General features: G+C 48.9%; 1 protein-coding gene across 3 annotated transcripts in view; it reads left to right on the top strand.

Annotated features, from left to right (window-relative positions):
- Positions 1-4,309: 4,309 nt before the first annotated feature.
- ADAMTSL2 (ADAMTS like 2) overlaps positions 4,310-12,959 on the top strand; it is a 54,637-nt gene continuing 45,987 nt past the window's right edge. For 2 of the 3 annotated variants that reach the window (XM_088147257.1, XM_088147256.1), the window contains exons 1-2: positions 4,352-4,464; positions 7,799-7,913. In XM_088147257.1, coding sequence (XP_088003383.1) covers positions 7,800-7,913 — 114 coding nt within the window. In that variant the 5' untranslated portion in view covers positions 4,352-4,464; position 7,799. Of the gene's footprint in view, positions 4,465-7,798; positions 7,914-12,959 lie in introns of all 3 variants that reach the window. The other variant, XM_088147258.1, reaches the window with a different exon arrangement.

The raw sequence follows: 12,959 nt of genomic DNA, 5'->3' as shown, positions 1-12,959 counted from the left end.
CAGGATGGGTATCTTTCCAGAGCTTGGTGTGTGGGAATCTGCCCCAGTGCAGATGGTCCCTGGCCCCCAACAGCCAGAGCGCAGTGGGGGAAGAACATGCAAGCGCCAAGAGGAACAGTAACAAGAGATGCGCAAGACCCATGGAACCCAAGGAGAAGAGGAGGCCCAGACACGGCCTGAGGTTCTCTGCTGGTTGCAGAGGGAGACTGACAGCTGGTGCCTGGACACCGTTCTCTTGCAGGGCAGTCACTGAACTCCAGTAGTGTCCAAGGGCTTCCTTGGGTGATTTTCCTGCAGTTTCCTCCTGGTTTGTTTCACTTTTGACCATGGAGACTCCTTCAGAGATGGAAAGCTTTTTCCTGGCCATCAAGTGAAAGGATCCTATGAAAAAGTCACTGTATACTCAGTTAAGCTGTCTTTGGAAAACTCGTAAGTGAACAAAGATGAACATCGGATATGCTGTAGATCATTAGGAACATCTGCTGAAAGGGTTGATACTTTGTAAGAAAATTAAGGTAAAAGATAAAGTCCCTTTTAAGTCCAGCTTGATTCCCAATGATGTTACGGACCTACCTGTTTATTTGAATTGGCAGGAATATGGAAGTGATTTGCCATTGACTTCTTCCAGAACTTTTTTTACATTTCCTGGTGGCCTCCTATCCAAGTACTAATCAGAGCCAACCCTGCTTAGTCCAGACATGCTCTGACCTGTGGAGGCCTCTTGAGAGTCGGCGGGGACTTGCCAGCAGAAGCCCCATTCATCTTCCTGAGGAGAGCAGTTCCCTTACAACGCTGCGCCACGCCTTCCTCCCAGTTGCCAATAACCAGGCAAGCTGCTGCCTCCTCCATCCCATCCCTTCTTGTCCCGGGAAGAGAGTTCCTCTAATTTCTCATAAAATCCCAAGCGCTGCTGGATTTCTGCATCTGAGTCTCGCTGGTTTCCTCCATTGGGATTCAAGAACCGGTTTCAGAAACAGCTACTTGGCTGGCTGGGTGCTCCCTCGCGTGCTTTAATCCTTTTGTTACTTGCTGGCTGATAAGAAAGCAGAAGGTGCCAGGGAGGAGGTGAGCGAGCGGCGTTTACCTTGCCCTCCAACGCAACCTTTTCCTTGGGACTTAAGCAGACCTGGACGAGCTGCTGTGGTTTGTCCAGGAGGAGTGTTTCTGCACTGGGTTAGGGTCAGGGTTAGGGTAGGCGATTCTCAGCGTGCCCTCTCAGGGAGACAATGGGGGCCCTAATCGGGTGTCTCCTGGGCACCCTCCCATGGCTTGCTGCTCCTGGCGAGTGAAGAGAACACCTGGCGTGGCGCTGGCAAAAAGCCAGAAAGATATAGCCGGACATGGCTGTGGGTTCAAATTGGAGCCGCCTTTGTGGCGATAAGGGCTGGGAAGCAGGATTTCCTCTCCACCCTTATTTCATCTGCCAGCCAGCACCATTTAGATGGCCCTGAGCCCATTTAGGGAAGACCCAGAAGGCTGAAAGATCCTATTAGTGCAGCGATTCATCTGGCCAAGCATTTTCAGAATAAAATCTTTGTATTTGCTCAGAGACGGAAGCCAGATGGACATAATACAAAAATATGATAAAGGTGAGTACTTGTGATGTTGCTTGGAAATTTGTGAGCCTGTGGATCTCAGGCTAAAAAATTGCCAGGATTCTTTGTGAGATCAGCTCTCCCACGTGCAGATCAAGGGAGCCAGAGAGGGGGCAAGAACTTAGGACCAGGTGGCAGGCAATGCCTCCTTGCGGGGTGGGGGGGGTTGTTCAAGGAGCTGTTGAAGAGGCGCTGGTCTGCTCTCTGCCCTTGGATCTACTTTTAATGGACAGCTATTGGTCCATCTCCAATCTCCACTTTTGGGGAGAGGTTGTGGAGACAGCGGGGCATGGGGGGAGTTTGTTTGTTTGATTTCTACAGCCACCCATCTCAACAAGTGACTCTTGTTGAGTTAGAAAAAGCTCTGGAGAATGCAGATTATCTGACCTGTAGCAGTTTGGATTCTGAGCACGAGACGGAGACAGAGATTGCTCTCGTGGATGGATGGCTTGTTGGATGCTGGAAGCGTGACTATCCTTGTCCTGCTGGATCTCTCACCAGTATTCTTTGGGATTGCCTGGTGGGTCTCAACAGGGTGTGCCCCCCAGAGACAGCAAGCCCCCCCCCCCAGAGAGAGCAAGTTCTTCTGGACTCGCCACTCCTGCTGGAAGGCCAGGGGTCAGCTGTGGCCAGGAACGCCTTTGCACAGCTTGTTGCAGACTTACCTGGAATGGGATGCACTGAAGATGGCTACCTACCCACAGCCTTGTCATCTTGCAATTCGAGGACTATCATCTACTATCCATAGGCTGTCCTTGAAGAGGCCCTGGAAACTTTTGCTCATCCCAAGTGTAGCAATCAGGGTGCTTAACGGGCAGCCTTAGTAATGTCACATTACGCCATTGCCGTGAGCACTGTATTGGTTACGGCTATCTTTCCAAGTACAATTCAAGGAACTGGTCACCATCTGTAAAGCCCAATATGGCTGGGGACCTGGGTTTCTAAGAGCTCACTTCCCAGGAAGCCCCCCCCCCCCCCCCGCTTATCCTGATGACCAGGGATCCCTTGCTGAAGCTCCCTTCCTACCACAAACCGCAATAGGAGGCTGCAAGTGTTCTCTGTGGGGGTTGCCCTTCTCGGGGAGAGCTTGCCCCCTGCCATGGCCTTCCAAGGCTAGCAAAACCTTGGCTTTTTCAGAAAGCCCTTGGGCATTGAGGCCAGAGCTGTCCCTGCCAGAATAGCACCTGAAACAGGTAACGGTGCTTTCTACAGTTCTACAGCACCCATTTAGAGGTTTCCTACCACCTCCCTGGACCAAGGCAGGATCAGCTTGGCTGTATCCTTGGAAGCCCTCTCAGCCCATTGCACAGCTTGGGAAAGTTTCCCTGGAGGCCTCCATATGATGGGCAACTTGTACAGGTTATTGCAGTCCACCTGTGACAGGTTGAAATATTGTTGGGAGCAATCTCTGCCAGAAAACATGGCAAGGCTCTGCAGCAAATACCCAGAGGCACCTCATGGTCACATTTATACACCCCATGTGGTAGGAGAAATCCCCAAATTGCCCTCATCCATAATTTTTGAAGGGGGTGTTCACAAGTAACCTCTGGCGGACATGGGCCATCACAAAAGAGGCACATTAGCCTCCAGGATGTTCCCTTCCATCCTCTTCTGGGTCCACAGCATTCCTGCAGTGCTTTGCCTATAGCAGATCTATCTATCTATCTATCTATCTATCTATCTATCTATCTATCTATCTATCTATCTATCTATCAGATGAGAAATGGGGCTGGTGGGGCATATCTAGCACTGCAGGCACTGACTCCTGATCTTAGGATTGACCTTTGGATGTTTGAAAGCCATGGGCAAGGCGGGGAGGGGGTCATTAGGATGCAAGCTTTGCCCCTTCTGTACTTGAGTCACGCGATGGACCTGTGTCATGACATCATTTCACATGTTTTGTCATTTTGATGAAATCTCGGCTTGCACAGATTTCCTGATTCCAAGGGGATCCTGTTGGATATGGGCTGATACTGTGTTCTTGTGTTTTTTAAAAGGTGCTTCCGCGTGCTTCCTTGGAAGGACAGGTTCCTTCGAAACATGATCCGCAGGCGAAGCAACATCCCCCTCCCGCAATCCTCCTCCCTTACTCTGGTCTCCCTCCAACCTCGGCAGTCGGTGAGGAATCCTGGGAGGACTGCGCAAAGCCGCCCGAGCCCCCCTTGGACTGTCGCCCCGCGCTCCGGGCAGGTCGGGGGCCACGGAGCCCGCAGGCCCCCCGCTGGGGGGCAACGCTTGATCCCTGGACGGGGCTGGGCGGCCCCGGAGCCCGGGTTCCTCCCTGGATGGCCCAGGCGGGGGTCGGGAATTCGCGCGGCTCTTCCCCGCAACGCGCTTCGTCGCGACTCTCGCCTCAGGTGCTGGCGGGGCGGCAGAGTCCTGCCCGCTCAGCGCGCGGGTTTCTCCACTCCGCCAGGCGGGCTCTCCCACCTTCCTCCAGTCCTGCTCGAGAGCTCGATCCATCAGCTTGGCTGCAGGAGAGCGACTGGCTGAGGCTGGCGGGCAATTTGGGGCTGGGGGAGCAGCACTGTGAGGAAATGGGGGGAGGGAGGCCGCGCGTTCCTCCCCGTCTATCCGACAGCTATAAGACTGGCGGCCGCGGACTTGGGATAAGTGCTGAGTAGCTCCTCCTTGTTGGAAGCTAGGCTCTTTGGCTGCCCTTTGAAGTTCGAGGAGACGCGGGGGGGGGAGGAGGGAGAAAACGTGTCTGCACCTCCTCCTCCCGCCGCCGCCGCCGCCTTCGCTGTTGCCGCCTGCTTCTGCAGTAGCTGCAGCTCGCTCCTCGTCCTCCGCAGACGGACGGACGGACGGACGAGCCGTGGCACTGAGCATCGCTTCGCGCGTGGCTGGCAGAGACACATTCTCCAAGGTACGGTATCTCCTCGCCATCGGTCTGGCTGTGGCAAACTTAAAAAGAGAAAGTGGGGGGGGGCCTAGGGTAGAAACGGGCTCTAACGGGGGCCGACACAACCCCCCTCCCCCTGCTAGTCGGAAGGAGCGACGTTTCCGCGTCGGGTCCCTTCAGCGCGCCGACTTCTCCGGAGCAGGGTGCCGTCTGAGGCCGCGGGGGCGGTTACGTAACCCTCGCGCAGGAGCCCTCCCAGCCGGGCGGCGGTTCCGGAGCGCTCCCTCGCCGGCGCGTGTCTCTGGCTGGCCGGCGGGCACCCTCCCCCTCCCCTCCCCTCCCCCGGCCATTCCCCGGCGGTCTGTCTGCTCCCGAGGCGTAAGGAAGAAGGGGTCTCCGCCTCCCGGGTGCGGAAAGCTCTCGGCCTTTGCTGGATGGATAGCCCACCTTCGCTCCTCAGGATCGAGGCAGCGACGGGGCACTCCCGCCCACAGGAACCTTTCCCCCATAACAGCGCCCCTGTGGGGTCGGTTGGCGGAGAGACGGTGAGAGCCGGGGTCACCTCGTCAGTTCTGCCGTGGAGGGCGGACTCGAACCCAGGTCTCCCACTTCCTAGGCCACGCCGGCGCGCTGCACCGGGCGACTGAGCTGGTGCACATACAGTGACAAGTGCACTCCCTGTGATTGCAGGGTAGACGGGTTCCCCTCATCTTGCAGTGCAGTGTATGTTCCGATACCTCTTCTGCATCTCTTTCTCAGCATGTAAGAGCATTCACATCCCTGCTTAAATAACGTTTTTTTAAAGACGTCAAGCAAATTGGGATTGAAATAACTAAATAGTATCCTGCAGTGCAAGGCATAGGTTTTTATATTCTCCCCTCCAAAATAGCACCTGCCTTAGGTCTACAAAAAATGGAATGACTGCCAGATGAAAGCCAAGAGGTACATGTTGCTGCCATCTAGTGGTCATTTGGACTTTTGCAGCCCAGCTCCTACGTTGAGTTGTGGTGCTAATTTCTTAAACCCTTAACTTGCCAGTTAATTGCTCAAAAGAATTTGTGGGAGGAGAGAATGACTTTACTGAGGATGCCCTTGAAACCTATCCATGCCCCTTGGCCCTGACTGTTCCTTGCCAGATAGACCTTTGTGTGGAGAAGAAGAAGGTGCTGCTCCAGACCTGGGAATCACAGCTCAGATTTGTGGGGTGGAATATGAATGGACTCATTTTCAGAACTTCATTCTGAGCCCATTCAGCAGAGGAGCCACAACACCTGGTGGCTGCTCCTTTAAATGTGCAAAGCTCAGCTGGGAAAGCGTGCTTCTGTGGTTGCAGGGCCTCCTGGAGAAAGACCGGCTCACTTTTCTTTGGGCTTTGTGGGATCAACGTGTGCCTCGCCCAAGAATTCATCCAGGGCACACGCTGCCCAAGGAAATCTGTTCCCCAGGACTGCTCAGTGCTGAGTCGTGTCTCCATAGGTTTTGCTTACTCCCCCAAGGTTATTCGCTTGGTTGGTGTTGGTGCATCCACTTCAGACCTGGGCTGAAGATGCGGCAGCAGAAAACTCTGTGCACTTTTCATAATTTGGAAAATGCACCCTCTCTGCTCCTGGTGGTGAGAGCCAGATGAGCAGAATTTCAGGAAGTTCGCTCTCTTGGCAGCCAGAAGCAGAAGAGGGGGGAAGGTGCCCAACCTTCTTTAAGAGGCTGGGAGTAAAATCCTAGATTATAGCCTGCAGAATAGGAGAGGTTGAAAATGGTTGGGCGCATGGGAGCTTGAGGGACTGTGCTCCTTTTAAAGAATATATCTATACAAAAGTAAGCAGATAGTTCAACTTTGCTGATTCAGTATTAAATGTCTCTGGAAGAAGATTTGGTAGGTAGGACATGTTAACATAGTTAACAAATGGGGACTATATTGTTTCCAAGTTGATGTGATATGCGAACTGCCTGCTGTGTCCCTTGCTCAGGCAGTACAGTTTTGATCTTTCAGAAGAGCGTCCCATAAGGAGAGATGCCACAAACTGATGTGGAAGAGCAAGATGAACGGGCCCTGGAAAGGAGAGAAAAACCAGAGATCCATCAGCATCACAATATGCTTATGTTTCAATCTTTGTTATGTATTAATTTACTCTACTTTTGGAAGCACCTTGACGTTTGCCGGCTGTTTCCACTTGCATGCGCACAGCTACTTGGCATATGGTCCCAGAAGTATGACCTGTGCATATATACACATGAGAAAACCACTGGGCTAAGCCTTCAAAGTAGCTGCAGTGCATTTTTCAGAGAATATGGCTGCTTTAATGCTCTAAGGAAGGGTGCTTTGCAGGGTGCCTCTTTTGAATCCTTTGCACAGCCTTATTTATTATATTACATATAATACATTTTTAAAATATTTATTTACAATATGGCCACCCATCTTAAAACCAGAACTCTGGGCAGCTCACAACCATAGGTTAAAACAATATCATACCAAAGTAAAAACAAGAAACAATAAAACCAAAAACAGAAAAAGGTGGCGCCACTACCAGACTCCCCCTCTGCCGCCCACAGCACTCCCCTCCACTCCAAACTCACCCGATCCCGACACTTGGGGGAAAAGGCAGCTCTTCACCGCTTTCCAGAAGGCTGAAAGGGTGGGGGCCTGCTGGATCTCAAGGGGAAGGGTGCTCCATAGGGCAGGAGATGTAGTAAGATACATTTTTATTTATTACCTTTCTGCCCCTCTTCCTATTACAAATCATGTTTGGAGTGACTAATAGCACTAACATAAAATTATAATTAAACATGAAACAAGCTAGTTAGAACACCTCCGTAAAGAATTAATAGCGCTCCAGGGAAACCTTATTTCAGCTTTGCCTACCAGTAGAAGGACATAGGAAGTGGAGCCCATCTGGCCAGACCTCGGGAGCAGCCACTCTGTAGTATGAACATCATCCTTAACCATGGACCTTTCCAAATGTTGCTCACTCAAATTAAACTGGACAATGGGAAAAATGGGGTTTTTACACTTCAGCTTACTTAGAAATAATTTCCCCTTTGTTTCTCAGGTATGCACAAGATTACAGCCTTAATGCCAGATACTTGACCACTAAATACCCAGAGGCTATTTATTGCATTACATTTATTGCAGGGGTATTTTGAATATGTAGCTAAATTAAGAAACTACCACTGACAGTAGCTCATGTTGGGGCTAAAAGCAGTAAGTAATACGTTTCCCCTGCTTCTAAGGCGAATATTTCCAATAAACATGCTGAAAGTAGACCCCTTTCCCCCTGCTCCCAGGCTTCAAGGGCTCCAGACTGAAAGCGATATTTACAGTAGTTGTAAAGAGATCAAGTTTTGCTTCTTGCTTTATTAGGATGAAGATAGTCAAATGCAGCTGGGACCACCTAGTTCTTCATGGCTATACTCATCTAAAAAGAACTCTTGCAGTTACATTGTTCATGGTGAACACTGCCCTGGCATTATTACAGGTGAACATTTTCTTCGCAGTGAATAGATTTCATTCACTCTTTCATGCACAAGTCTTTTTCTTACCCTCCTTTTTTTTTTTTTTTTACGTTTCTTGAGAAATACTTGTTAATTTTCATTGATTGAACTTTGTTGCATTCTCAGTTGTCCCACGTTGTAATGTGGGCAGAGTCTGAACAATAGAAAAAGCATTTAGCATTGAGCCCCTTGTCTGTAAGTTGGTCTCCCATTTTAAGCTTACCAAAAGTGGGACTAGGATCTGCAACAGTTCAGAGGAAGCTTGATGGTGCCGCAAAGCCACACAGCTTTGGGTAGGGTTGCTTCGCACTTTCTCCAGCATCTGGGGAGTGAAAGGAACAATATTCCTGGGCATTACAATGGGAAAGACAATATTTTCTACCTTCATTTGTTCAAGTTTGACACAAATTAAAGCCTGTGAGGGAAGACTGAAGAGACCAGCCTTAGGGAGAACAGAGGGAAAATAGGTTGACTCTCTTCAGGTCCTTGAAGGTCTGTTACGGGGAGTCCCAGGAGGTGGATCATGTTGGAATGGAAATCAGTGACAGGAAGGCAGATTCCATCTGGTAGAAAGAAACCTTAACAGGAAGAGCAGTTGAACTGATTAACCAGGGTGAGTGGGTGGGGGGGGTCTCTTTGCTGTGTGTGTTCAAGTAGAGGCTGGACAGCCCTCTGTTTGGGTGCTTGAATTTGGATTCCTGAGCAGAGGAGCAGAGTGATTCAACTCTAGGCCAGTGAGCAGGGCTCGCAATGGTCCTATGGTGGGAACAGGGTGAGAATAATGGAGTTAAATGTACCAATACAAGCGAATATGTGTAGCTCAGGGTGGAACTGTGGAGTCCTTGGGGTTCTCTGAGCTTGGTTCTTTTCTTGCAAACATTTCGTTATCTGGCTAGGTAACATCTTCAGTGCTAGAATAGAATGGGGTTTGCTCTCTGTTTATATACAGTGGCATGCCCTGCCAGTGTTGGTGGGGGTGGGGGTTTTGTTTTATTTTTTCCCTCTGGTAGTTCCTTGATAAGGTTATTGTTTACTGCTTGATTGTATGTCTGGTGGAAATCTCTGCTTATCTGGGTGATGATTGGTGGTGAGGAGATGTTCTGGTCTTTTCTTTTCCTTTCTTTTGTCTCTCTTGAATAGTGTGTAGATGTTGTTTGTCTCTACGTGCCTGTTGATGGCTGCCTTGTCTGAATACCAGGCTTCCAAGAGCTCCCTTGCATTTTTGGATTTACCTTGGTCTAAGATGCTGACAGTTTCCCAGCTGAAACTATGGTTAAGTCTGTCCACGTGTTGCGAGATTAAGGAGTTTCATCATGTCTTCTGACTGCTAGCTGGTGTTCATGGATGCGCTCTGCAAGCCTTCTGCTTGTCTGGCTGTCCTACATAGTGTCAGGTTCGGTCAGCACGGGGCTTCAGGGAAGCACGGGGCTTCAGGGAAGCTCGCAGCCAGACCACGCGGAATCCACCGGCGGTAGCTAGCGGGGAAAAGAGGAACCGAAAGCGCCGCTAATTAATGGGCCACCTGCGCCCAGCCAAACAGGAAAACCGCAGCGGAAGCTTTTAACTAAACTGATAACGGCGCGAGCCAGCAATGAACGGGGCCGCAGGCAGCGAAAAAAGATTGCAACGCAGCACAGAACCCGCAGGCTTGCACGTAACTGGGAGGAACCAACCCAGCCGGAGGGGGACTGGCAATCAAGGACAATAGACCCTGACCGATCCTGCCATCATGAACAATCAAGGGGGATTATTGGGGGCCCATAATCCGCAGCTGCAACGTGATCGCGGGGCGGGAAAAAAGCGTGGGAAGGGGGGAATATAACAAGTGATGCAATTGTACCAAGCCAGTCCTGGCTTTGCTTGTGACTACTACGTTACGCATGAGTAAACCTTCTTTGTGAACCACACGTGTCACGAGAGTTTCTCTGTCGAACGGGGCAAACCTTACACATAGTGGGTGTTACAGTCCATACACTGCATGTTGTAGATGACTCCTGTTTTTCTTCTTTGGAGGGCTTTAGTTGGTTTGTGTGCTACAGAGATGCCATGTGGTTGTAATAGTCTGTTGGTAGTTTCTGAGACGTTTCTCATATATGGCAGTGTGATCCTTTTCATAGCCTGTGTTGGTTGTGCTGTAGTGGGTTGAGTGGTCAGGCACTTTTTGATAAAGTTGTGTGGATATCCATTTTGTTGGAAGATGTTGTATAGGTGGTCTTTTTCCTTTTTCTGTTGTTCTGGGTTGCTGCAGTGCGTTTGTGCTCACTTGAATAATGTTCTTACACAGCTCCTCTTGTGGGAGGCTGGGTTGTTGCTTTGGTGATGGAGTACTTGATTAGTGTGAGTTGTCTTCCAATGAAAAGGATCACACTGCCATACATCAGAAACATCTCAGAAACTACCAACAGACTATTACTACCACATGGCATCTCCATAGCACACAAACCAGCTAAAGCCCTCCAAAGAAGAAAAACAGGAGTCATCTACAACATGCAGTGTATGGACTGTAACACCCACTATGTAGGACAGCCAGACAAGCAGAAGGCTTGCAGAGCGCATCCATGAACACCAGCTAGCAGTCAGAAGACATGATGAAAACTCCTTAATCTCACAACACGTGGACAGACTTAACCATAGTTTCAGCTGGGAAACTGTCAGCATCTTAGACCAAGGTAAATCCAAAAATGCAAGGGAGCTCTTGGAAGCCTGGTATTCAGACAAGGCAGCCATCAACAGGCACGTAGAGATAAACAACATCTACACACTATTCAAGAGAGACAAAAGAAAGGAAAAGAAAAGACCAGAACATCTCCTCACCACCAATCATCACCCAGATAAGCAGAGATTACCACCAGGCATACAATCAAGCAGTAAACAATAACCTTACCAAGGAACTACCAGAGGGAAAAAATAAAACAAAACCCCCACCCCCACCAACACTGGCAGGGCATGCCACTATATAAAAACAGAGAGCAAACCCCATTCCATTCTAGCACTGAAGATGTTACCTAGCCAGATAATGAAATGTTTGCAAGAAAAGAACCAAGCTCAGAGAACCCCAAGGACTCCAGAGTTAAATGTTTTTCTATAATCCTTATACTTACTTTTTCCCCCTGGATATTTAAACCTGAGCCTCTCTGGCATAGCCCTCATTCAGATTTCTGATCTTAATAATTTAGCGTACCACTTATGATTTAAACGTTAAATTAGAAGGAACTGGTAGAATGCTTTCTTCCAGGGAGAAATGTTATGGCCTTTAATGGCGAGTGCTACTAAAAGTAGTGCTGTGAGTGCAGTGCAGATGAGAATGAGCAGCTGTAAATCTACAGGGGCTAATGTTAAAAAACCTGCTCGTTTCCCATTGCACTCTAAACTGACTGACTATTCCTGAACCCAGTCAAACCCTTCTCCCTGAGTCCCCTTCCAGTTAACATAGCAGCAGCTGCTGTTCCAGGAGTTGCAAATTCTGTTTTTCCCTCCTCTTCCCCTTTCCTCCTGGCATCTCACAGGCAGTAGGAGCTCTGATGTAGGGAAGGGTTCCACGGTTCCCATTACATGGGACCTGTCAACGCATCAGTGCAGACATCGAGGAGGACTTTGTCTGCTCCTATGAAGATCCAACCTGGGAAAGAATTTGAGGATCATAACATACACCTTTGCACTGAAATACTTCCACAGAGTTTTTGGTTTTCTGCCAAAGATTTATGAACTTGGCAAGATAGTACTATTTGAATTGGAAACTTGTCACACAAAAATGTGGAAATGAATGTAAATATAGTATGCACATTCTGTGTGAGCCAAGAATTCCATAGTTCAAATCTAACTCACTGTTGCCATTTTCCTGGTTCCATTTGCAAGCCATAAGTCATAAGGCTGCTGCCCCATCTTATAGAGATATTACAAGAATAATGGAAATCCTATGTGTGAAATGTTTTGAATATTGTAATGGGTTTTTGGGATTGGAATTGGAATTGTCCCATCTCTGTGAGAACTGGGTTGGCCACCTGCAATCCTGTAACATTAGTACAGTAGGTGTCCCCAGGATGGGTTGCCTGATTCAGGTCCACTAACTGAGGATGTGCTGCTGACCGTGGAATTCCATCCTCTGCAGGAGAGCTTGGAAATGCCAAGGACATCTTGGGCTTGGTATCTTTTCAAGAGTGAAGGAGATCAGAGATCTCCTTTCAGCTCCTGCTTGTCATTGTGTGTGAGTTTGTCTTTTAATTCTGCTGTTCGGTCAAAAGATTTCCAGGGCAGTTTACATTTAGTCAGTCTAAAAACAAGGCTGTGGTTGCCTGCAGACTTTCCGTCTAAAACAGAGGATGTGAAAGGTGAAAGAGATAGTAAAGGACAAAGAAGAAAAAGTCCAGGAACAGCAAAATCAAATGCTAGATTTTTATTGTAGGATGGGGAGGAAGCAGAAGGAAGCTGTATGCCAGAAGTGTTGAAGGAAGGCCCTGTTCTCCCTCTGGGGCTTCTGCCTGTAGCAGAGCACAGAGGTCCTACCTGGAACTTGAGCCTTCTAAGACCCATAACATTCATTCTGCAAGGAAGAAGGCCCAAGGAGTGGGTTTCCATAGCAGTGTTGTAAAATTGCACGAAATCCAAATAAACATTTCTTAATACTAAGAAGTGATGCTTTAAGCCTGTCTTTGGATTTCCTACAAGCATAAAAAATAAACATTTCTTAATATCTTTATTTGGATAAAGTCTTTCTTTAGGAAATACTTGGGAACAAACAAATACTTCAGAGTTACAATAACTCAGAAAGAAAAAATAACTTACTTTGGGTATTGATGTAATATTTACAATACATGTCAAGATTGTGGTTTGAAAGCACGTCAGTTCAGATCTTCCCTGGGGTTGTCTCAGGCCAGGTTGAAATCCAGAGCTTCCAAGAACTGTTTAACACAGCCGTCAACCATCTGGATCCCTTTGTTCAGAGACTGGAAAGGCTCCTTCCTCCCCTCCTTGCAGGCACAGGATACTAGGTTCCTTTCCTGCTGGCAGAAGCAGTCACCTCCTGCCGTCCT

Source organism: Python bivittatus, unplaced genomic scaffold (assembly GCF_059951505.1).
Source record: "Python bivittatus isolate LINGU-HERP-01145 unplaced genomic scaffold, Pbiv_v1 ctg000160_np1212, whole genome shotgun sequence".
NCBI classification, from domain to species: domain Eukaryota; kingdom Metazoa; phylum Chordata; class Lepidosauria; order Squamata; family Pythonidae; genus Python; species Python bivittatus.
Note: the sequence above shows the minus strand (reverse complement) of the source record. Positions and strands in the feature narration are given on the sequence as shown.